Source organism: Heterodontus francisci, chromosome 4, assembly GCF_036365525.1.
Source record: "Heterodontus francisci isolate sHetFra1 chromosome 4, sHetFra1.hap1, whole genome shotgun sequence".
Taxonomy (NCBI): Eukaryota; Metazoa; Chordata; class Chondrichthyes; order Heterodontiformes; family Heterodontidae; genus Heterodontus; species Heterodontus francisci.
In genome coordinates, this window is record NC_090374.1 from 59,039,384 (window position 1) to 59,065,627 (window position 26,244).

The following is a 26,244-nucleotide window of genomic DNA, read 5'->3' on the forward strand; positions in this document are numbered from 1 at the left end:
AATGTCTGCCACTGCTCATCCACTGACCTTGCCCTTCGTCTATTTTCCCAGCCCGCTTTAGACAACTCTTTCTTCATAGCTTTGTAATTGCCCTTGCTTAAGCCCTTTACAAACGGCGCTGGCGCCTGCGCAGTGGCACTGGATGCCATTGCAGGGACGGCTTGCCCGCACCTCCATGTCATTGCTGGGGGGTGGGGGAGGTGACGGTGGTGGGTGGCTGTCCTGGGCATGCTAATGAGCCACCGTGTTTGGAATCCCGGCGGCTCCATGACTTGCGCCCCATGTGTGCGGGCCACCAGTTTTCTCACCCGCCGCCTATTTCAGCGGTGGGTCTATAGAATCCAGCCGGGAATGTCAGAAGAAGACTTGTATGTACATAGTGCCAATCATGAGCAGTGGACATCTCAAAGTGCTTAACAGCCAATTAAATACTTTTGAACTGTAGTCACTATTGTAATGTAGGAGGCGTGTCAGCCAATTTGTGCACAGTAGGCTCCCACAAACAAGAATTTGATAATGACCAGATAATCTGTTTTTGTGATGTTGATTAAGGGATAAATATTAGCCAGGACATTAGAATCATAGAAAATTTACAGCACAGAAAGAAGCCACTTGGCCCATCGTATCTGCGTGGCCAAAAAATGAGCCACCCAGTCTAATCCCACCCTCCAGCATTTGCTCTGTAGCCCTACAGGTTACGGCACTTGAGGTGCACATCGAGGCACCTTTTGAATGAGTTGAGGGTTTCTGCCTCTACTATCCTTTCAGACAGTGAGTTTCAGACCCCACCACCCTCTGGGTGAAAATACTTTTCCTCATCTTCCCTCTAATCTTTCTACCAATCACTTTAAATCAATGCCTCCTAGTTGCTGACCTCTCTGCTAATGTAAATAGGCCCTTCACATCTACTTTATCCAGGCCCCTCAAAATTTTGTACATTTCAATCAGATCTCCCCTCAGCCTTCTCTGTTCCAAGGAGAACAACCCCAGCCTACCCAATCTTTCCTCAGAGCTGCATTTTTCCAGTCCTGGCAACATCCTCGTAAATCTCCTCTGTACCCTCTCTAGTGCAATTACATCCTTTTTGTAATGAGGTGACCAGAACTGCACACAGTATTCAAGTTGTGGCCTAACCAATGGTTTATACAGTTCCAGCATAACCTCCCTGCTCTTATATTCTATACCTCAGCTAATAGAGGAAAGGATTTCATATGCCTTCTTAACCACCTTATCAACCTGTCCTGCTACCTTCAGGGATCTGTGGACATTCACTCCAAGGTGCCTCACTTCCTCTACACTTCTCAGTATTCTCCCATTAATCGTGTATTCCTTTGCCTTGTTTGACCTCACCAAAAGCATCACCTCACACTTCTCTGGGTTGAATTCCATTTGCCACTTTTCTGCCCACCTGACCAGTCTGTCGATATCTTCCTGCAGTCTACAGCTATCCTCCTTGTTCTCTACCACACAGCCAACCTTTGTGTCGTCTGCAATCTTCTTGATCATGCCCCCTACATTTACATCCAAATCGTAAATATATACCACAAAAAGCAGGGGACCCATTAGTAAGCCCTGCGGAACGCCACTGGAAACAGCCCTCCAGTCGCAAAAACACCCGTCAACAACAACCATTTGTTTCCTGCCACTGAGCCAATTTTGTATCCACCTTGCTACATTTCCCTGGATCCCATGGGCTTTTCTGTTTTGAACCAGTCTGCCATGTGGGACCTTGTCAAAAGCTTTGCTAAAATCCATGTAGACTACATCAGCTGCATTACCTTTATCAATCTTCCTTGTTACTTCTTCAAAAAATTCGATCAAGTTGGTCAGACAAGATCTTTCCTTAACAAATTCGTGCTGACTATCCTTGATTAATCTGTGTCTTTCTAAATGACAGTTTATCCTGTCTCTCAGAATTTATTTCAATAATTTGCCCAATACTGAGGTTAGACTGGCCTGTAATTATTCGGTCTATCCCTGAATGGGTTAGATAGGTGGTTTAAGGCTACTAAAGGCATATAGGAACAGGGCAAACACATGGAATTAGAACTGCTGCTTAATGCAAGATAAACATTTACCGGGGGCACAGATTTAAGGAGATTGGTAGAAGGATTAGAGGGGACATGAGGAAAAACTTTTTCACCCAGGGGGTGGTGGCTGTCTGGAATTCAGTGCCAGGAATGGTGGTGAAGGCAGAAATCCTCAATTCCTTTGAAAGGTACCTGGACATGCGCCTGAAGTGCTGCAACCTGCAAGGCTATGGACTAGGTGCTGGAAGGTGGGATTAGATTGGGCGGCTAGTTTGTTCGGCCAGCACAGACACGACGGGCTGAATGGCCTCCTTCTGAGCCATAATTTTTCTATGGTTCTAAACATAGACTGGTTGGGTTGAATGGCCAGCACCATGTTGTAATTTCAGTGTAAAATAGATGATGCATTTTTAATGGTGATTATACTTGGAAGAGCCTGTCACTCCAGAATTGGCCTTTATAGCCACTCCAGGCGCTGCTTCACAAACCACTGACCACCTCCAGGCGCGTATCCATTGTCTCTCGAGATAAGGAGGCCCAAAAGAAAAGAATACTTGATAACTTAGTGAGTAGGAACCATTTTGTGTTATGTGTCGAGGTGCTACACAAAATCTGATTCTTTCTTTCCGTTCCTAAATGACAGTATTTGCATTATGAGTATAGTAGCCTACTGGATATGGTACTAGAAATCCCAACATAGCAAATTGCGAAACTGAATTTAATTAATCTGGTCAGAGAAAAAATAACTGTGGAATCTACCATCCCTACCCGAGGATGGCCAACATGTGGCTCCAGTTCCACACTATGTGGCTGACTCCTCAGGATAACTAGGGATGGGCAAGAAATACTGCCTTGACCAGCCAATTTGCCCTTGGTCTTTATTAGACAGTATCACTAATCCCAGATTAGTTGGATCGTGGAAGGAAGGAAAAATTGCTGAATATTTCTATTGACATTTGTCTCCTATTGAGCCTACCGATGAGCAACTATGGAATTGCTGTGGAAGAGATGTTTCTAACAGATCAAAATAGGTGTATGTGGGGGTGTAACGAAAGGAATGTGTAAAGCAATAAAATAAAATAAACAACAAAACACATTTGTAACATCTTTATCAATGATTTCTTGCCTTCTGATTATCACAATGCAGCTCACAGGATGATCCCTAGAGTTGTTTAACTCTGTTAGGTGCATTTGGTCACCTTTCAATTGGGCTACTAAATTAAATGTCGACAAACAAAAACTGGCATACTCTAGCCAGGCCTTCTCAAATGGCTTCTCAAAGTGTCCTCATTATGGAGTGACATTCACAGTGGTAATAAAGAACTTTATTTCTAAGACTATCCCAGTCTCCTATTCCTGAGGGGAATGTGTTGTTGAAAAACATGTAAACCTCCCAAAAAGTAAATAAAAATACTCAGTGTATTTTACTACTCTGCTACATTTATGAATTTTGTTAATATTTTTGAAAAACAATCTTAGAAGTTTAGAAACTAGATGGAAGTTTAGCTCCCTTGCCTTCCAATCCCTAAACAGAGAAATGGTCTTTTAGGCTAGATAATGTTACCAAACACTAGAAGGTTCAGCATCAGTGAAAAATACATTTGTTTTGGGTGACAAATTGTGCCACTCAAGCTAACCTTCATGACCTATGTCTGTAATCATTAAAAAGTGAGATATTTAAGTATAATCCTTTTTTTGAATGTTTATGTGGTTATAAAGTCAATGCGAAAGTCAAATAACTCACTCAGATACTGTATGAATGACTTTTCTTGTTCAGAATCCGGTCCAGGTTTTCTGCTGCACCCGTGCAGGGGAGTTGGAGCCTTTCACCAGAACAGCCGGGCCTTTTTTTTTCAAAAATCCGAACTTCAACGGTTTCAAACTCCCCCAAAGAGAAGCAGCCGTTCACCCAACCAATCGGGCCTGTCCGTCATCCGGTTACCATAGCGAAGGGGCGGTCCCGGCTCGGGCGCCAGCCAATTGCGGAGGGTCGTCGTTTTGTCGCTATGGTGACGGGGTTGTTCCTGGGACCTGATGGCTTGACAGGTGCGTGACAATCCAGCTCTTCAAGCATGTACGCCAAAGGCAAGAGTAACACTGTACCTTCTGACAGCCAAGCCAGGGAAAAGTAAGTTTACCTCAGCTTTTATGGGGAAACCGACCCCGGATTCAACTCCGGCGGGTCCGGAATGGTATAGTGAGATGTCAAACTCGGGACTGTGGGGTTTGTGTGAAAACATTAAGTTAATGCTGACACTCAGTTGACTCAGGACAAGAAGTAGCTGCTGTTCTCTTGGTATTAGAACATTGGGTACAGGGTGCTGTTTTGTGGGGGTCATTCGAACGCTGCTGCGAAAAAGTAACATATATTGATGGAAAAAGCAGTATAATAAGTTGTACCGGTTTCCTTGGGGTTTGTTCTGGTGTTCTGTCACTTTGTACAATGGGTTATTTACACTTTTTTGGAAGTCGGAGAGTAGGAGAGCTACTGTACTGAGGTGTAGGATGAACTTAGCCCAGGAATTATAAAAACGTGATAGAAGGGACAAAGCAAAACAGGGTTCCAAAAAGGTATAAAGGCAAAAGGCGTTAAGTAGTAAATGTTTTATTTTATACCGTAATTGCATCTTGTGCTAAAAAGATATACTAGTTACAGTTCTGGAAGTTAGTATATCGTTGTAGATAGAAAATGCAGATTAACGACTTCAGCAATACTATTAATGTTAGTATTTTGCAAAGAAAGTTAGTAAAGTATATTGGTTCAGATAAATATTTGATTTCAAATATCATATGTTGGAGTTAGGACACAACTAGCTGTTACTGCTCTCTACCAGATCGCCGTATACAAGATGCTGTTCAGTGAACTCGAAAAGTCATGTTGGTAATGCGACGAGTAATAAAACAAACACATACAAGCAACACATTTTGTTTTACATTATTTCGCTTATTTGGCATTAGCGGATTTCGATTTTTCCCCGCTAATACAAAGCTATCCGATGTCTTGAAGTTCTTGGAATCGGGGTTTTCCTTGGTTTTAATCATATGTTTCAGAATTTTATAAATGTGTTTTTATTTGTTGGCAAACAATATTAGCATTCTGAGCGGGTGAGCAACCAAGTCTTTTAAGTTGCATTGAACTGAGGCTCTCCTAGTGCCATGTTACACCACGCTGCTTTAGGGGAACCATGGAAGAAGAAAACAAGTGAATGTAATCTGCCATCTGTAACTTTTAAATTAAAGTAAATAATAGCCATTTACTTTGAATTACTCATTCAAGTTGCATCTAGCTGTATATTAGTATTTGTTGGAGCAAAGAACAGAACTGCAATGTTATTGTTTTCTACTTGTAAGTGCAAGCAATCCAATAAAACGAGTCTTAAAATAGCAGTGCTTGTAATTAAAAACAATACAACTTTGCAAAAAGTGGTAATGTAATTTATTACATGCTTATTTAAGAGGATTATTGCATTTTCTTGAAAGGTAGGACACACTTTTTTGCCTTTAGTGGTTTTACGTGTTTAAAGTTGTAGCAGTCATGCTGCTTGGAAGAAGCATGTTGAAGTGTAACCCTTATTTTGGCTTGCAATAGTAAGACTTACTCTTAGTTAGGACTGTCTGTATTTTGTTTGTTCAAATTGAAAACATGCCAAAAAATAAAACAATGTAATAAATGAAAAGCTGGTAATGTCAGTAAATGCAAAATTCAAGTGATTGCTTTCAAGTTTCTAAAGTGCTGCTTTCCAAATGAAAACTTACATCAATAGTTCAATGAATCAATACTTACATCAATAGTTCAATGCAATCTATAGTTCCAGTGTGTATTTACTCTAAGTTGAATGTGAAACTAAAGTGTTTACTGTAAATGAAAAATGTGCTTTTTTAAAGTTTGTCTTTGTTTACTAATATGTGTGGCTTTATGTACTGACATTTATTGAAGCCTCAAGGAAAAAAGTAATATATTCATTTTATTTAATAAAGGCAACCTTTTTACAATCTAGAATGAAAACCTGTGATAAATATGGTTTCTCATGAGATGACCATGTCTCAAGCACAACTAGTTGTGAACTTATCAGCTACCTCACTTATGAAGAAAAAAATCATACATACATACCTCTATTAACTATTATTTTCATAATACAGTTTTATGTTTAGCTGCAATATGCACTTTGTAAAGATGGCTAAAACATTACTCCAACGTATATTTTAATTGCAGAAATGAAAAGAAACTTATAAGATTGAGGTGGTAAGGAAACAAAATCCTTAGCTTAAAAGTCATTTGATGTTTGTTAGAATTAAAGCTTTTACATTTGTAAACTGAGATCTATTTACATTTGACCTGCAAGACTGGCTGTCAGTCATGGAGATGATGATGCAGTAATGACAACAACATGCTGTGTTTTGGAGCAGTGACATCATGGAACACATAACCTCTAGTCTAGTAATGACTGCACCACCAGTTGACTAAGCAATTACTCTGCCATGGAGCCTAAACTAAAACCACTTATAATACTCTATATCTTTTAATGTGCTGACATATAGTAGCTATACAAGATATTTCATTGATATTGTGTATCTGGACTTGGCAGCTAAAATTACAGTTCCATGTACTTAACAATTTTCTGTGTACAGATACAACCTAAAGGAAATTACCCATGAAAACCTTTCTTTTCAAATTTGTTATGCATGGATCAATATTAACAAAATAATAAAAAAGATACTTCTTTGGAAATGCATTTTTACAGGTTAAATTATGTACAGAGGCTCATATCTGTACACCAAAATAAAAGCCACTCCAAAGTTAATAGACACTTCAGTTATTGAACTGACATGCAATCTCCAAATGCCATAAAGGTAGATATTGGTACATTAAGGATTCTTGATCATCAGTTTCATCACAAGTGCTGATTGGAAGAAGCCTGAGTGCAGACATGTTCTGTGAGTTTCCCTCCATACTAACATTTTGAAATTCCAGTGTAGTGGTATTGAACTAGAATTGCTGCTAGTGGTCATTCATTTATGCCGTTCAGGTTCTGGGCAGCATCCTGTGACTAAAATGTTAGGAGCCTGGTGACACAGTAGCACAGCATTGGAATGGTCCAGTTGGAGGCATTTACCCAGTGGTTAATATTTAACTGGCATTTTACACTTCCTTGATTGTGCATTTGAATGGTAGCTCCAAGAAACATTTATTAGTAATACTTGAGTAGATCGAAGACTATGATATAGCATATATTTGTATAATCTAAATGTGGTAATTGCCTGTGTTCACAGTGACTTCGTACTTCTGCTCCAGTGATATTACAAGGAAATTCTGTGCAAAAGGATAGAAATTACTTTTGATCATGTTGATGGACAAACATTTAACATGTCTGTCTGACATTCAATATTTTAACAGAGACATTAACCCATTTAAAAGAGAAGACAGTTCCATTAAAAGAGCTGGCAGAGGAATTTCATGCAAATGTAAAATAAAAGCAAAATACTGGCAGATGCCAGAAATACTCAGCAGGTTTGGCAGCACCTGTGAAGAGAGAAACCGAGTTAATGTTTCATGTCTGTGACCTTTCATTAGAACTGCAAATGTGTTAGCTGCTCATCTAATCGCCAGCAGTGAGTTTGGGACTAAAATGTCTGTTCTTCGAATTTCTCTAATGAGTCATATGAAGCAATGATAAAGGGATTACTGAGAAATATAAGTAAGCGTAGAGATTTCTTGATTTATAAAACTTTAGTATTGTTTGTCCATTGAAGTGAAAGGAGTTATCCATTTAAGTGTGTAATATGTTTTGGGCTGTAAACTTTGCATGGGAAATAACTGGGAAGTGGTTTTGTAAAATAAAACTTTATGGATCAACTAGAAGTTCTTAATGCATCTGTAATGTATTTTTAAAAAAACTAGTACAGTTGCTCTGTTACCTATGCTCTTTGGGCATGAAATTCAGATCCTTCGCGCTACTGGTGATGTTACAAAAGCTCATCACCCTCCTGGGGGTGCACGCTGCGCCACCAGCCACTTCTGATGTGGCCAGCTTGGTACACCACCTTAAGAAGGGTTCTCGTGTGGGCATAGCCTGCTCCGGAAATTTCTAAACTCATCCTGTCATAATGTCATACAGCCCTACTGGCTGACCTGAAGCCCAGATGTCAACTTTGGACCATGTAGGTCCATTCAATGAATTCACATGCCACTCACCAAAGAACAAGCATTGAGCTGCAAGAGGGCCCAGCACTAGAGTTAGAGTATGGACCTGATCAGAGACACCAGCAGCGGCGGCGGAGAATAAAAGAGAGAGAGAGATCGGGGGACAGTGTGGACCTGAACAGAGACACCAGTAGCAGTGCCAGAGGATATAAGCAAGAGATAGCGGGGGAGCAGTGTGGACTTGATCATAGACACGAGCAGTGGTGGCAGAGGATGAGAGAGAGAGAGCGGGGAACAGCATGGATCTGATCAGATACACCAGCAGCGAAGACAGAGAGTAAAAAAGAGAGGGGAGGGGGGAACAGTGTGGACCTGTTCAATGTATTTCCAAAAAAGAAAGGAGTGATGTCAGAGGACAGCAAGTATGTGATTGGTTGGTGAGTATTAGGTTTTTTAAAATTAGGGCAGTGGTTTCAACTGGGACTGGGAAACTGTAACGTACTGCTTTAAATTTATAGCTGAGCTAGTTAAACTAATTAGTAAAATTTTAGTCGTGGTAAGTATAAGAGCAAGGGAATTAGTATTAAGATTATTAGCATAGAGCAGGTCTAGAGGCATTAATTAAAATTGATAGTTTACACAAGGTACTAACTAGATTCTAAAAGAGAGAATAGAGATTTTTTCTTCGATCTTGGCTGGGCGGCTGAGATCTGTTGCTTGCAATTCCTGCACCATGTGGGAACTTCAGGACACTTCATGTGTCTTGGGAGGGTCCCATATGTAGGAAGTGTCTCCAGCAGCTTGAGCTCAGGATTTCTGAGTTTGAGGGGGAGCTGGAGTTACTGTGGAGCATCGGGGAGGATGAGAGTTTCCTGGATCGTACTTTCCAGGAGGTGGTCACTCCATAGGCAGTAAAAGTTTAGGAAAGTAAATGGGTAACCATCTGGAAGAGTAGGAAGAGGGAGGAGGTGCAGAGTCTTCGGGTGATGTGCCACTCTGAAACCGGTACTGAGCTTTGGAGACTGCTGGGAGTGACAACACGTTGACGAGAATAACCATGAAACTAATGGACAAAAGACTGCACAGGAGAGAAGAGCCAAGAGTGAAAATACAGTCATTATAAGAGATTTTATAGTTAGAGGGACAGATAGACGTTTCTGTAACTGTCATTCTGAGTCCTGCATGTTGTATTGCCTTCCTGATGCCAGGGTAAAGGACATCACAAAGAGGGTGAAGAACATTCTGCGGGTGAAGGGGGTGAGCCAGGAGTTGTAGTACACATCAATACCAACGACATAGAGAGCACTCTCTCTGCCCTGGTGTTCCACTTTCCTTGTTTAGAATTTCTGCAATAATATTCAGCAGCAGCCTCCTGTAATTCAGTGCAGCTTCCCCTTAAGAGGGACAGACTGCCTTTAAGAACAGAAGGTTAGCTGTATCATTTGCTATCAGCACACATTGCTTAGCTCCCTGCTGAAAGCAGAAGCAGGCAGCAGTACGGCAGATGCTTGCTGTACGCTACATTCAGATAAGTGAGGTGGCAACACCAGATTTACGTGCTGCCTACCTCCAGTGGAACCGGCGTGGGCAGGTCAAGAATTGCGACCCCTATACCCGAAAAATGGCACAATCCAATCATTAAAGCTCTGTTCCCAGATAATTTAGATATGAGTTATCAAGCTTGAGGTCAATTTAAAATTCTGCAACAGAGGAGGCATTATGTCATTGAATGTTGCAGTAGAGGGACCTTGTAAGTGATTGTAACAGGGTTCTACTGTGCTTTGGTTATTTATCAACTGGGAAAGTGTATTCTGTGATTATGGTTCTTGGGTGGATCAAGGCTGCTGCTTATTTTATTAATGTGTTGGGTGAAATACAAGATGCTACTTCGAAAAGTCCTGCTAGAAGTTTAGTAAACTAAAAGTAATCAAAGGAAATTTTTATTAAAAAAATATATAATTTAGTGGATTATACTCTTGTTTCTGCTGATGGTGGCTGATTAATGGTGTTACAATGTACAAATATAAAATGTAACCCACTGTATAAAATACATTTTCATACGTGGGTTTTCTCCGGGTGCTCCGGTTTCCTCCCACAGCCAAAAGACTTGCAGGTTAGTAGGTAAATTGGCCATTATAAATTGTCCCTAGTATAGGTAGATGGTAGGGAAATATAGGGACAGGTGGGGATGTGGTAGGAATATGGGATTAGTGTAGGATTAGTATAAATGGGTGGTTGATGGTCGGCACAGACTCGGTGGGCCGAAGGGTCTGTTTCAGTGCTGTATCTCTAAACTAAACTAAACCTTTTCAGAGTTGAGTCATTCAAAGAATGACAATTGATTTTTTTGCCTTTTCTATTTAACAAGTTTATGGATAATGAGTGTGACATATTTAGGTAGTTCTGTTAACTACCGGAGACTGGTGCAGGACAAGAGACTCTACAGTATTCTGTAAACTTGTTGCTTATTCTACATTTGTGTTCTATAGTAGATGGGTATTGATAAAATATTTCCAGTATTAGTTGTAAGTTCCTTCCACCTCTGACATCACTGACCTCCATCTGGACCTCAATTCATTTGCTACCATCACCCACATCCATGCCCCTTTTCACCTTCAGATTAGAGTATCCCAATGCTGTCCTGGCAAGCCGTCCATTATCTATTCTTCATAAACTTCGGCTGATCCATATCACCGCTATCTGTATCATTATCCCACATGAAGTCAACTCATTCATCACCCCTGCCTGCGCTGACTTACATTGGTGACTGTCCCCCTAATCCCCGCCCACATCTCCTGTTTAAAATTCGCATTCTTGTGTTTAAGTTCCTTCATGACTTCACCCGTCCACTTCTCTGTAACCTCCTCCAGCCCTAAAACTCCCCCTACACCCTCCACAAGCTTTCCATTCCTCTGACTCTGGCCTCTTACTTACTGCTTTTCTGCACCCTTACCAGGTCTGCCTTCAGCTGGCAAGGCCATATGCTTTGGAAATCTCTCCCTAAATTCCTTTTGAATGTCCACCACTTTCTCCTCTTTTTAAGACCCTCCTTAGAATCCACCTCTTTGATCAAGTTTTTGATCACCCATTCTAATATCGCCTTTGGTTCAGCATCCGTTTTTGTCTGATTACTTCTCTGTGAAACCTCTTGGGGGTGCTTTTCCTATGTTAAAGATGCTGTATAAATGAAAGTTATCATAAATTAGTTCAGGTACAATGTGGAATACTGGAATAAAAACAGCAAGTGCTGGCTGCTGAGCAGGGGTGGCAGCATCTGTGGAGAGTAAAGCAGAGTTAACGTTTCAGATCAGTGACCTTTCATCAGAACTGGAATACTGGAATCTTAGTATGTTACTGGATAACTAGAGGTTCAAATTTATTTTTCAAATTACCTTAAATTCTTAGTTGTGTATGTTCAAATGTGTTTCAACAAAACATTTTGTAAACTTAGATTTCCATTATGCGTACAACAAGATGGCATCAAATCCTTTCCTTTTTGTAATGGCAAGTAATCTACCATGTTCTGCAAATGTGGTCTACATTCTACTGATAAATGGCTTGAAGAATCCACCTGTCATACAAAAGGGAATTAAGCCCATCTAGTTTAGAGGGCTTTGTAAACTGCTTCAGTGCCTTTTTTGGGATGTGCAGGAATAACTTTGAAAATATTTTTCTCAAAACTGAGGAAATGCAACTACCTTTTACAAATGTTTTAAAAATGCTTAATTTGCATCAGTGTTTTACTTTAAAATCAATTGGTTTAGTTGTACTTGGGAGAAATGGCTGAATTATTGCAATTTGATTTTTCCTTGTAGTTGTCTCTTAGGAAGACATGTGTCTCTTCAGTATAGTATTCTACACAATGATATTAATAAATAACTAGAAGATAAATTTAGTTTATATGGACTGGCTTTGAAATTAACGTTTGATGTAACTAACATCAGTTCTAAGCATCATGACATTAACAGTTGCATAATACTTTATTATGTGACTAACGATTAAAAATTTTGCATAATGATTCTAGGTTAGTTATGATCTGTTTTTGTTCTGGTTTTGTAGGTGTAGGGAGATCAAGTCCTAACAAACATGGTTTTGAACTCCACATTGCTGCTTAGCTTTGTTTTATTATTCTTTTCTCTGCTGTTAATTCCAGCCCTGGCATTTATGCAGATGACTGGTTCAACTGTTGAACTCAGGAATTGAATTGTAGAATCAACTTGTTAAGATTCTTTGGAACCAAAATCCCACTCATATATTGCATTTAAATTTGTTAGCTAGTTTACAATAATTGTATCAAATTTACATGTAGAATAAACATAATGTAGTACTGAATGTAGAAAATAAATGTAACCTAATAACTTATGAAAAGATAGAAAATGGAGCTAAAAGTCAACAATACGTTTTTTGGTTCTGATGAAAGGTCACTGACCTGAAATGTTAACTCTGCTTCTCTCTCCACAGATGCTGCCAGACCTGCTGAGTATTTCCAGCACTTTTTGTTTTTATTTAATACTTTTTTCTTGTATCAGAGAATTTCTGTAGCCGTTATTGTTATGAAAATGGAACCAGATATAAAATCATAACATGAAATAAGCGTCCTGAAAAATGCTGGAAAGAATTTGTTTTGGATTCTAGAAGTGATTCGTCTTGTAATCATAGTGCATCCTTCAGGAACATAGGAGTGGGAGTAGGCCATTCAGCCCGTCGAGCCTGCTCTGCCATTCAACTAGATCACGGCTGATCATCTACCTCAACGCCACTTTCCCGTGCTATCCCATATCGTCTGATGTCATTAGTATCCAGGGACCCCAAGAGCCTTTGTCCTAAATAGCTTCTTTGGTTCTGGAGACAGTTTGGCTGCTCTGTTGGTAATGTTATTATATCATTTTGTCTTTTTACTTAGATTCTGTCTCTTTGGTGTAAATGGCATTTTTGAAATTTTTGATTGCTATTTCATACTTGGCAAAATTAGGACATAGTTTCTGCAAAATTTGGATGCACCCATATCTTCGGTGATATAAGTGCTGTTTAGGTTCCAAATTGGTGTCCATGGTGCATGTGCACATTTCTGATGCGTGTCACCCCATAAGCCATCTTGAGTAGGGCATTAGTGTGGGCGCAGGTAGTGTACGCAGGAAGTGTGCAGAGTAGGCAGATTATGACGTCAGTTAGTGTGTAACACTGATTTGACACCTGCGTGGCCACTTTGGAGCTCAGTTCTTCAGCTAACACCTTCTCTTCACCATGCACAGCTGAACATCTGTTCAGCAGGAAGGACCCCACCACTGCTATTTAAAAGGAATCATTAACCATTTCCAGGTTAGTTGCTGATTGATTTCTGTTGGCTGCTGCTGAGTTGGGAGAAGCATTTGGTGGTTTCCACTGTGAGGTTTGCAGGCTTTGCCATGGTGCAGGATGCCATTGACTGCACAGATATCAGTTTGCGGGTGCCACATGTAAATTCTGAAATGTACCGCAACCGGAAGGGATTCTATTCCCTCAACATTCAGCTGGTGTGTGACCATATTCAACGTATCATGCAGGTCTGTGCTTGGTATCCTGGCAGCAGCAGTCATGATGCCTTCATTATGCGACAGTCCGCTGTACCATCTGCATTTGAGCCACTATGAAACACCAGAGGGTAGCCACTGGGCGATAAGGGCTATCTGCAGACCACCTGGCTCATGACTCTGCTGCGCAAACCACACACATGGGGGAAGCATACCATAGAACTATAGAACCACAGAAAAGTTACAGCATAGAAAGAGGCCATTCAGCCCATTGTGTCTGTGCCAGCTGAAAACCTAGTCGCCCAATCTAATCTCACCTTCAAGCACCTGGTCCATCCCCTGCAGGTTACAGCACTTCAGGTGCAGGTCCAGGTACCTTTGAAATGAGTTGAGGGTTTTTGCCTCCACCAATGATCCGGGAAGTGAATTCCAGTCACCCACCACCCTCTGGGTGAAAAATTCTTTCCTCATGTCCCCTCTAATCCTTCTACCAATCACCTTAAATCTATGCTCCTTGGTAATTGACCTCTCTGCTAGGGGAAACAGGTCCTTCCTGTCTACTCTATTTAGGCCCCTCATAATTTTGTACACCTCAATTAAATCACCCCTCAGCCTCCTCTGTTCTGAGGAAAACAACCCTAGCCTATCCAATCTTTCCTCATAGCTGCAATGTTCAAGCCTTGGCAACGTTTTTGTAAATCTCCTCTGTACTCTCTCCAGAGCAATTATGTCCTTCCTGTAATGTGGTGACCGGAACTATGCAGTATTCCAGCTGTGGCCTAACCAGCGTTTTGTACAGTTCCAGCATTGCATCCCTGCTTTTGTATTCTATACCTCAGCCAATAAAGGAAAGTATTCTATATGCCTTCTTCACCACTTTATCTACTTGTTCTGCCACCTTCAGGGACCTGTGGACATGCACTCCAAGGTCTCATTTATTCTATCCCTCTCAGTATCCTCCCCGTTTATTGTGTATTCCCTTGCTTTGTTTGCCCTCCCCAAATGCATTACCTCACACTTCTCTGAATTGAATTCCATTTGTCACTTTTCCACCCACTCAACCAAACCATTGATATAATTCTGGAGTTTGCTTATCTCTTCACTATCAGCTACAGGGCCAATTTTTGTGTCATACATATAACAAAAGCCATGTGGCCACAAGAAATGTGATTGAGCATACCATTAGGATGCTTAAACAATGCTTCTGCTGCCTGGACGATGCGTCCTTGCCTCTGGAGGAGCCCAGCAGTACTCGGCAGAGCATATCTCAAGATTCTTGGTGATCTGCTGCATACTGCACATGTCCTTGCCACCACGTATAGGCTGAACAACTGAGGAGAAAGAGGATGAGGAAGGGAAGCGGCAACCAACATGTCCTCTTTCTGCTTGGACTGTCTGTGAACAACACATCCAACTGCGACAACAGTGAAAGCAATCCCAATTGCTAATTCACCAACAGTCCCACACCTTGTCTTCCCTCTGTTCCTGACCATCACAGCCTCTGCTTGGCCACAATAATAAAATAATTGCCACCACAAAACAAACATTCCAAACCAAATTTTGAACCATCCCATATTTCATACAAAAGTCAAGTAGTCATCCTTGTGCATTCCCTTATTGACTGTCTCCTGTGTGTCTTTGCTTGTCCTCGTGCTCCTATACAGTGCCCCCGTGGCAGCAGCATGACCGGTGGAAGGTTTCTGACTTTCACAGGGGAAGACTGCAGATGGCCTTGCAGGACAACCTCGAGCAGCTCTGACCCTGGAAGACCATCTTGTCGCAGGAGGCAGCAGTCTGTGCTGACTGGCTGATGGGCACAGCAAGGACATTGGTGGAGTAGCAGTGGTGGGAGGAGGAATGGTGTCACACCCATGAAACAGCACCTCAGCAATTCTAGCAATGTGGACAGGTTTCTGGACTGCTGTGAGTCTGTTAAAGCCCCTATGAACACTGACATTTACAGCTATGATGGCAGTCATTTGAGCCTGCAAGGGAGCAAGCTGAGCTTGCATGAGAGCAGTCTGAACTTGTGTGGGAGCACCCAAACATTGAGTGGCTTCTACTCGTTCTGTAATGGAAGCTGAGACAGCAGCCATCAGATTCTGTGTTATGGATGCGTCCACAAGTGTTCTCATGGAGTTGGCCACCACTTACATGCTGGAGAGAATGGAATCCAAGCTCTGTGTAAAGCCCTTTGTCAAGTTGGTGCTGGATGCCTCCATGGTCCTTGACATTGACCACAGGCTTTCTGGCAGGCCTGCCAATGCATCAAGCATTTTGGTGTGCATACTTATCAGCCTTCTTCTTTAGGCTGCCTCATCAAAGTCCTCATCTCTGCAGCAAAACATGTGTGCAACCTCGCTCTCCGGTAAGCTGGCTCCTGTGCTACCCTTGGCTGCAGGCCACTCATGCAGATCCCGCCTCTAAGCTACCCTCTGAAATATGTGCAATGTTAGTATCTGAGCTGGCAGCTGTGAGAGTGAGTGACGCTATTTCTTCTTCATCGCTGACTTCCTGCTCTTCTATCTATTAACCCACACACACAGACAGATAGGTCTCCAGTAGTTTACTAACCCACACACACAGATAGGTCTCCAGTAGTTTACTAACCCACACTCACAGACATTGAAACATATAAGATCCTGAGGGGTCTTGACAGGTTGGATATGGAAAGAATGTTTCCCCTTGTGGGAGAAACTACAACTAGGGATCACTATTTAAAAACTAGGGATCGCACATTTAAGACAGAGATGAGGAGAAATTTTTCCTTTCAGGGGGTTGTGAGTCTTTGGAACTCTCTTCCTCAAATGGCGGTGCAAGTAGAGTCTTTGAATATTTTTAAGGCAGAGGTAGATAGATTCTAAATAAGCAAGGGGGTAAAAGGTTATCCGGGCTAGGCAGGAATGTGGAGTTGAGGTTACAGTCAGATCAGTCATGATCTTATTGAATGGCAGAGCAGGCTTGAGGGGCTGAGTCTTGCTCCTGCTCCTAATTCATATGTTCGTATCTTTTGTTGTTCCACCACTGCTTGGCCAGGTGGTGGTTCTTAGATATCTTAAAGGAGAAATGCACAAGGGTAGACCTGTGGTGAAGGGAAGAGGTGGAAAGCAAGAGATGTCTGCTTACATCATATGCCACTTGTAAATCAGAAGAGATTGTGGAATGAAGGGAAGTGGGATGTGAGAAGGAGGATTAGGTATAAACATTTTGTTTCAGCCCGTTGCTGGCAACAAACTCAGTAATGGCTGCTCCTATAATGGTGAGTACTGTCTCCTCCATGGCGTTGGACATGCAGCCGTGCTTGTTCCCTGCAAGCTAGGTGCTGCTGCCTCCATTTATGTGCCATCTTGTCCTGCCAGAGAAAGGGAGGTATGTCAGAAAGTGTGGTTCAAACTGGATGAGGGGCTGCATTTTAAGAGTCCGCAGCCAAAGTAGTCATGGAGCTGCTGCGATTTCAAACACAACGCTCATTTGCTTGGCCACGGTGCCCGCCACCCCGCGATGACATGGAGTGCATCGGTGAGCTGTTGCCAGTCATCCGGCACCAATGTGCAGGCCCCAACGCCATTTTTAAAGGGCTTACAGCCCTTAATGGAGATATAAAAATTAAAGGGCCAGTTCAGTTGAATTCCAAAAAAGCAGAAATAAATTACCTTTAAATTCATTTTCCCACCCCCCCCCCCCCCAGTGATGGCATCTCAAAACATTCCTGCCCACCCCCCCCAGGAATTCGTTTATTAAGAGTTTGACCTTTCCCCCTCCAAAGTTCGGCATCTTTGCCCTTCACCTCTTCCCATTAACCCCCCCCCCCCCCCCCCGACCAATCCGCAGCGATGTTAACCTGCTTCCCACTTCCCACACAAAGAATCAATCCTCCTCCCCACTCCCCACAGGTGTTGCGCCACATTTCCCTGAATGGGGATTTGAAGGCCGCCCAAGTGAAGATCGGTGCAGCGATTAAGGAGGCGACATTAATGTAAATTAGTTTACATATTAAAATGGGGATTCTGTCGCCGAGCAGCAGGGTGGCCGCCATGAGGCCTCGCTGCTGCCTCCGAGATCGGCATGGGGCCGCTGGTGGACCATTGGGGCCGCTGGCGGACCTTCGCCACACCGATCTTCATTGTCCCCACCCCCCCTTCAACGTTCCTGACGGCTGAGGAGCTTTAAAATCCAGCCCGATGTGTCTGTCATGGTTGAATAGCTGTGGGTGTGAGGATTGCAGTAGTGTTCTGCATGTAAAGATGAGGTGAAGCTATGAGTGTTAGGTCTGAAGCCTGATTGATAAAAATTGTTGCTGGATAAGTGAAGTGAGGTGAGGTAGGATGATTGAGCAGTGTGTGAAGCTAGTGATTACAACTATATGGTATTTAAAGATCAATTTAGTGTGCTTGACCACTTGTGTGAGGTCATTAAACTTTTTGCATCCAGGTCCTTGGGCTGCGCTGCTTGCATTGATTGCAACGGCTATCTGTTCCTTTTGCCTTCTCAGAGTAGGTGAAGGGCCTCCTGGCCTCTTGTGGATAGAGGACATTTCTCCTTCTGTCCATCTCCTGCACTAAGGCCTCCAGTGCTGTATTTGAAAACTTTCGAGCAAGCTCTCTGCCCTGTTCCGGCATTAGTCAGCCTTCTTGCAGGCCTGATGCTCTTCGCTAGCCACTTCCAGCACCTGCTGCAGCCAGGACACACCTGCCCTTTAAGAGGTCCAGGCTGGCTTTAAGTAGTGCAGACTAACTTTAAGTGGTGCGAGCCTTGAACAAACTTGGCCCCCCTGATGAGATGCGCAGCTAATCAACAGCACATTTAGCACTGGGCGTCCATCATTTAAATTAGTAGCAATCACAAAGTTTGCCTGTCGCCTGCATCGGAAGGAACAGGCACGGGTTAATCACACTTCGCCATCACTATGCCCATTTTTGGGGGCTATCGAATTTTCCTGATTAATTCTGTTCTACTGTTTTGACCTTGGAATTACTTGTTATCCAAGCATCCACAATTAGTTAGCTAGTTTAGAAAATTTGACTGGCAACCTCTGGTTGTACGATACATGTGTGATACAAATGATACCACTGGTTACCTTATTTTTTTGTATCAGGACCACACAACATTACTGGGTTTGTCAGAGCAGACAGAGTCGGGTCAAAAATGTTCTGTACTCTCTGGGCTAGAAATGATGGGCTACATTTTACCAGCCCTCTGGCGACGGGCTGAAAGGCGAGAGGCATGGGGTTAACGCGACAAAAGGTGTCGGGAGGGAAGTCCGGCGTCTTTACGTCGCAACTGGATATTCTGAAGGGCAACCAGCATGGTGGGAACACCTCGCACTGAAACACAGTGGGAAGGTAATTAAGCCTGCTTAACTGGCAACAGATTGTAATTTTACCAATGATTTCAAATTTTACAAAGAGTGCATGGGAATTATGGGGCTTCCGAGCCTCGCCAGCTATAAAGAGGCAGTGAATTAGCGGGAGGTCAGTGGTAGCTGTAAATGGCAGCCATTGGGAATGCTAGCATGGCTTGGTAGGGAGGGTGGAATGGTGTGGACATTGGCTTTGGCAGTTGAGAGCAGGGACAAACATCCCAGCACAGTGGGGGTATACTGCTTGAGTGCCATCTTGAAAGTGGCAGTAATGTGAATAGAGCAGGAGAGGTGAGAGGCCCTGGAAGCTTAGTACAGCTAGCTGTCATGGGCCTCATTTACTCAGGCTTCGAGACCTCCAGTGAGGAGGAGGAGCATCAGAGAGGGAGAGAGCTGCAGTGATAGGCAGCAGGCCAGCAGCAACCTGAGGGCCAACAGGAGCTTCAGCCTCAGAGGGGGAGTGCAGCAGGAGGGTGCAGAGGGGCATGCAGCCAGCCTGTTGTACACAGAAGATGTTACTCACCAGAGAAGGTCCACTGTTAGCAGCTCAGCTTCCTGCAAATGGCTGAGCAGCAGTGTTGCCGAAGACAGCGCCCCTCCAGGGAGACCATCACAGAGCTGTGTGTTGTGATGGAGGAAGAGCTGAGCTGTATGGGAAGTGGCCACCCAACGCCTGTAGTTCTGAAGGTCACCATGGCGCTGAATTTCTACACCTCAGAATCATTCCAGGGAGCTTCTGGAGATAAGTGAGGGATCTCCCAGTATGTGGCTCATTGATACATCAAGATGGTCACCAATCCCATCTTCTGATATCTGTGCTTTTGTACTGATCCGAACAGTTAAGCTGAGAGGTCCATAGGGTTTGGAGCCATCTCTGGATTCCCCATGGTGCAGGGTGTCATCGACTGCATGCATATACCAGTCAAGGCTTCCAAGGACCAGGCAGCAGCCTTTATCAACAGGAAGGGCTTCCACTTGATCAGTGTGCAGCTGGTCTGTGATCACCGCAGATGGTTCCTTCAGGTCTGTGCAAGTTTCTCGGGAAGTAGCCATGATGCCTACATACTAAGGCCGACCCTGGTACCAGTCCTTTTAAGGCCCTCGCACCCGCCCCTGTCCCCCCCCCCCACCCAGGCACCTCCAAGGATGGATACTGGGTGATAAGGGCTACCCACTGAAGACATGGCTACTGATGCCTGTGAGGAATCCAAGCACTGATGCAGAGGAGAGATACAACACCTGACACGGGATAACTCGAGCGGCCATCGAGCAGGCCATAGGGCTTCTGACGATGCAGTTCAGACATCCAGATTGATCTGGTGGAGTCCTTCAGTATTCCCCAGCAAGGGTCTTGCACATTGTGGTGGTGTGTTGTGCTCTGCACAATCTGGCGCTACAGCGGGGAGAGGCTTTGAATTGTGAGGATATCATGGAGTGCAATGCATCCTCTGACAATGAGGATATGGAAGAAGATGCTGGCCAGGTGCTGCATGATGAAGAACCTCAGGGACTACAGGCAAGGTGCAATGAGATACACACAAGGGAGGCTCGCGAGGTGCTAATACAGCCTTCAGCTGGTCTTACTGTAACAGGGTTTTATTTTTAAACACACTGTTTTCAGCTCCCCCTTGGTGAATCCTTGTTCACCACTTTCCAATTATAAAGCAAACAAACCAGCACAAACAGGCCTTCTTAGGTTTAAAGAAGAAAAGTTCAAATTTATTAAACTTAAACTCTAATTTGGTTAATGCCTACAGATACACGACACGCCCACGCTAGTTTGCATATGCGATACACGCATGCAAGAGACAGAAAAGAGCAGAAGAAAAACAAAGTGGAAAAGTTTGAGGCAGTATCTGAAGAGTTGTTACGGTTCTTCGGGCTCACTGTAGAGTCCTTGCTTGTAGGTAGATCTTGCTTTTCATTGGGGCCCAGTATGCTTCTTAAACCTTGTTTGCTGTAGCAGACTTTCCTCTCTTGGGACTCATGTGTCTTCAGTGGATTCAAAGTCTTGTGAGAAAGAGATGGGAGCAGACAGGAAAGAGATCTTCTCAGTCCGGGAGCAAATAGACACTCTGCCGAAATTGTTTGTACAAATTCAAAAAACTCAGGTTGCCCAGCAGGTTAGTCATGTGTGACTAGCTGGTTTGGCCATGTCTGTTTGTGTATTCGGCCATCTTAGCAGTCAGCCTGGAGTGCGAGCTCCTCCACCTTCAATGTCTGGTGATCAAAAATCCATTGTGGATTGAATGTCAGGGATAGGCTGCTTTTTGCCCTTCCAAACACCGTCTGTTAATATGCAAATGTCTTTTCCAGTCATGGCTGATCTGTTCAACAAGTCCTGTCCTCACTCCAGTAACAGTTTAAAATCAATGTTCATGACAAAATTAATGTGCCTCATTCTTGGCAGATGGGGGCCTATCATGACAGTACTATTTACCTGTATCCATTAAGGCATTAGACTGCAGCATGGGGAATACTTTGACCTCACGCGATATGGTCGTTCTCATCACAGCCTTTGAGGGAGCCAATGTACTGCTGAAGGCCCAGTGGGCCACTAAAAATGAAAGGATTCCTCTTGCTTTGCAACAATACACATTCATTGGTGAACAAAGAGATTGCAAAGCAACTTGCATTAACAAAATTTAAACTTGTGAACCCCAAGTGCAGCTGGGTGCTCTTCATAAATCCCTTATGTGTGCTCCTACGTTGTGCTCCCCAGCACTGTCAGCTGAGGGTAGAGGCAGGCTACTGACTTCAGTGCCCTGTGGCTTCCAATGACCTTGGTGGTCATCCTTTGGCTGCCTGAAGTCTGGAAGGCCTCCTGCAAAAGTGCAAGACCCTCTTCTGTCATTGTAGCTAAGTGTCACTGACAGAGGGCTGAGGAGTTGCTTCCCTCTCCAGGAGTGTCCTGAGAGGAGCCCCCAGATGAATCAGGCCTCTACCTGAATCTACTCCTCTACCCTTTCAGGGCACACTTGTACCTCCCTGCTTAACTGAGGAGGTTGAGATGAGTCCAGCTGCCTTGACCCCGGTCCCCCCCTTGCCCAGCCATTGCTCATGGAGGAGGCACTGGCATACAGCTCTTTGCGCAGCTACTGAGTGGTCTGCTGGATAAAGCTGTCCATGAGGGTCGCCAATCTCTTGATGGAGGAAGCCAAGTGCGCACACATCAGAGACATGGCCTGGATAGACTCCTCCATTGTCTGTGCCAGGGCGCGCATAGCCTCTGGAAGCTCTGCCGGATGTTCCCGCACCTCACCCTGCAGCTCCAGCATCTGCCGCCTTGCTGATGATTCCAGAGTTATATCATCAGTCTGAGGCTCAGCATTGCCCCGGTCTCCCACAGAGTGTCAGTGGCCTCGAATATCACAGCCTCTGTTAGCTGCTCAGGCACACCAATCTACATGCAAACTGATACCCACTGACGTGAGAGTATCTGCACTGGCGGATGGTGCTGGGGAATGATGTGAAGATGTACCTCATGAGGTCCCCCCCTCCTCCTCAGAGATGGCTGGCTGTCCCCTGGTCACGGCAGCTGTCTGCTCTTCTCCTTTCTTTGGCATTGTGACACTGATGCTGGCGGCAGCCTGACTGCCCATGATGGTGTCACAGGAAAGTCTCCTGCATGCGGCCACTTAGTAGCAGGCCCTTCACAGAGGCACTGACATGCCACTGACAGGCAGTGCCATTACCTGGTCATTGCCAGTGACTGGGTGGGCATCCCCTTTTCGACCAATCTTGCATTCATGCTTAGTTCCTTGTAAGGCTGTAAGGGTAAGCAATGTGTGGCGCACTGAGCTTGTCGAAATGCATGAGGTATTTAACCCTCTTACGGCACTGCCAGGTTTGAGGGATAGCCCTGTGGCTACTGACCTCCTCTGCGATCTCTCCCCAGGCTTGCTTCATGTGGTGGGCCTGTCTCCTCCTCCTGTCCAAGGGGAAGAGGACCTCCCTCCTTGCCCAAACAGTCTGGAGGAGAACCTGCAGCAAGGCATCACTGAACTGTGGCACCACCCTGGATCTTCCTTCTGCCACTTCTTGTGCTGCCTTATCCTTCAGGGCTTTACTGTGCTGCTTTTGTGGGTGGATGGCACGTCCAGCAGTGTGGTTACAGGCCGCCCGCACTATCTGAGTGGATGGCTCCTCCGCCAACTGGCAGTTAATTGGCCAACTGCCACTGAATTGTGTTCTCTAGCATGCCCCCCCCCCCCCCCCCAGTCCACGCAGCAGTGGCTCCCACATCCAGTCCCAGTGGCGGGACCTCGGGGCTTTCCACAAAATTTAGCCTGATATTTCTCCAGAATCCCTAAACTTTTGGACTTTGCCCCTTGGCAGTAACAATACCTGTGACCAATTCCCAAGTGGAGGAATGTATAAGAACTGTAGAAAATCCATCAATTGCATCATGTAAAGTCTAGAGTCTCCAGGAACATGAGAGAAAATCTTTCATAGATGTCTGTATCTTGTGTGGTTTATGTCCACTCAAGCAGCACACTTGGGCCATGCACACAGAAACACACACATACTTGACAATTGTGCCATTTGGTACAAATCATTTAAAAAAAAAAAAAACCACTCCAATTATGCTCTATGTCCTCCTGTAATGTCATGAAGTTGCACTTTCTATAATTCTGGTAGTGTGATAAAATTAGCGAGGAATATTACGAATGAACCTAAACAGCAAGTGGATATAGTCTGGTCTTCTAATATATTATAATCTAATGCTAATATTTCATATTAACCTGCAACATATAGTGAAGCCTATAAATTACAGACTATGCAAGTCTAAGAGTGTTTGACTTCCCTCTACGAAGGATAGTTTTGACCACATTTATGTTGGAGTGCCAGCTGTGGCTCAGTTGGTAGCACTGTTGCCTCAAAGTTATAAGGCTTTGGGTTCAAATCCCATTCGATGGCTCAAGCACAAAAATCTATGCTGATACTCCAATGGATGAGATATTAAACCAAGGCCCCATCTGCCAGCTCAGGTGGATGTAAAAGCTTCCATGGCACTATTTTGAAGAGTAGGGGAGTTAGGCAAATTGGCTGCCGTGTTTCCTACATTACAACAGTGACTACACTTCAAAGGTCTTTATTGGTTGCAAAGTGCTTTGAGATGTCTGGTGGTTGTGAAAGGCGTTGTATAATACGAACATATGAATTCGGAGCAGGAGTAGGCCACTCGGCCCCTCGAGCCTGCTCCGCCATTCAACAAAATCATGGCCGATCTGATTATAACCTCAACTCCACATTCCCACCTACACCTGAAAACCTTTCACCCCTTGCTTATCAAGAATCTATCTACCTCTGCCTTAAACATATTTAAAGACTGTGCTTCCACCACCTTTTGAGGAAGAGAGTTCCAAAGACAACCCTCTAAGATAAAACAAATTCTCCTCATCTCTGTCTTAAATGTGCGATCCCAAGTTCTAGATTCTCCCACAAGAGGAAACATCCTTTCCACATCCACCCTGTCAAGCCCCTCAGGATCTTACACGTTTCAATCAAGTCGTCTCTTACTGTTGTAAACTCCAGCGGATACATGCCTAGCCTGTCCATCCTTTCCTCATAAGACAACCCGCCCATTCCAGGTATTTATTAGTCTAGTAAACGTTCTCTGAACTGCTTCCAACGCATTTACATCCTTCCTTCAATAAGGAGACCAGTACTGTACACAGTACTCCAGATGTGGTCTCACCAATGTCCTGTATAACTAAAGCATAACCTCCCTACTTTTGTGTTCAATTCCTCTCACAATAAACGATAACATTCTATTAGCTTTCCTAATTACTTTCTGAAACTGCATACTAATCTTTTGCGATTCATGCACTAGGACAGCCAGATCCCTCTGCATCTCAGGACTCTGCAATCTTTCACCATTTAGATAATATGCTTTTTTATTCTTCCTGCCAAAATGGACAATTTCACATTTTCCCACATTATATTCCATTTGCCAGATCTTTGCTCACTCACTCACATAATTTATCTATATCCCTTTGTAGCCTCCCTATGTGCTCTTCACAGGTTACTTTCCTACCTATCTTTGTGTCATCAGCAAATTATCCCTTCGGTCCCTTCATCCAAATATAAATTGTAAAAAGTTGAGGCCCCAGTACTGATCCCCGTGGCACACCACTTGTTAGATCTTGCCAGCCAGAAAATGACCCATTTATGCCTACTCTCTGTTTCCTGTTAGCTAGCCAATCTTCTAACCATGCCAGTATGTTACCCCCTACACCATGAGCTTTTATTTTCTGCAATAACCTTTGATGTGGCACCTTATCAAATGCCTTATGGAAATCCAGTACAGTACATCCACCGGTTGCCGTTTATCCACAGCGCATGTTACTTCTTCAAAGAACTCCAATAAATTGGTTAAACATGATTTCCCTTTCACAAAACCATGTTGACTCTGCCTGATCACCTTGAATTTTTTTAAGTGCCCTGCTATAACACGTTTATTAATATCTAACATTTTCCTGAAGTTCAGCTGTAGTTTCCTGCTTTCTGTCTCCCTCCCTTTTTGAAAAAAGAGTTACATTTGCTATTTTCAAATCTAATGCAACCTTCCCTGAATCTAGGGTAAGTCTAAATGCAAGTCTTTCTTTCTCTAATACTTAAAAAAAATCACGATCACATTGAGGTCTCTGACGAGACTTTGTTTGCTAAAATGTACCAGTCCTGCTTTCATACCATAGATTTTTTTCAAATTCATCATGGAATGCGAGCATCGCTGGCAAGGCCAGAATTTATTGCCCATTCCTAATTACCCTTGAGAAGGTGGTGGTGATCTGCCTTCTTGAACCGCTGCAGTCCATATGGTGTAGGTACATGTACAGTGCCGTTAGGGAGGGAGTTCCAGGATTTTGAGCCAACAAGGAAGGAACAACAATATATTTCAAAGTCAGAATGGTGTGTGACTTGGAGGGTAACTTGCAGGTAATGCTGTTTCCATGCGCCTGCTGCCCTTGTTCATCTAGGTGGTAGAGGTTGTGGATTTGGATGATGTTGTTGAAGGAGCCTTGGCAAGTCTCTGCAGTGCATCTTGTAGATGGTACACACTGCTGCCATGGTACACCTGTGGATGGAGTGAACGTTTAAGGTGGTGGATGGAGTGTCAATCAAGTGTGCTACTTTGTCCTGGATGGTGTCGAGTTTCTTGAGTGTTGTTGGAACGACACTCATCCAGGCAAGTGGAGA

The 26,244-nt window shown here is 43.8% G+C and overlaps 1 protein-coding gene across 7 annotated transcripts in view; it reads left to right on the forward strand.

The window, feature by feature from the left end:
* The first annotated feature begins 4,062 nt into the window (after positions 1 to 4,062).
* ssbp2b (single stranded DNA binding protein 2b) overlaps positions 4,063 to 26,244 on the forward strand; it is a 673,806-nt gene continuing 651,624 nt past the window's right edge. For 6 of the 7 annotated variants that reach the window (XM_068029629.1, XM_068029630.1, XM_068029625.1 and 3 more), the window contains exon 1: positions 4,063 to 4,158. In XM_068029629.1, the coding sequence (XP_067885730.1) occupies positions 4,103 to 4,158 (56 nt within the window). In that variant the 5' untranslated portion in view covers positions 4,063 to 4,102. The remainder of the gene's footprint in view (positions 4,159 to 26,244) is intronic. The other variant, XM_068029628.1, reaches the window with a different exon arrangement.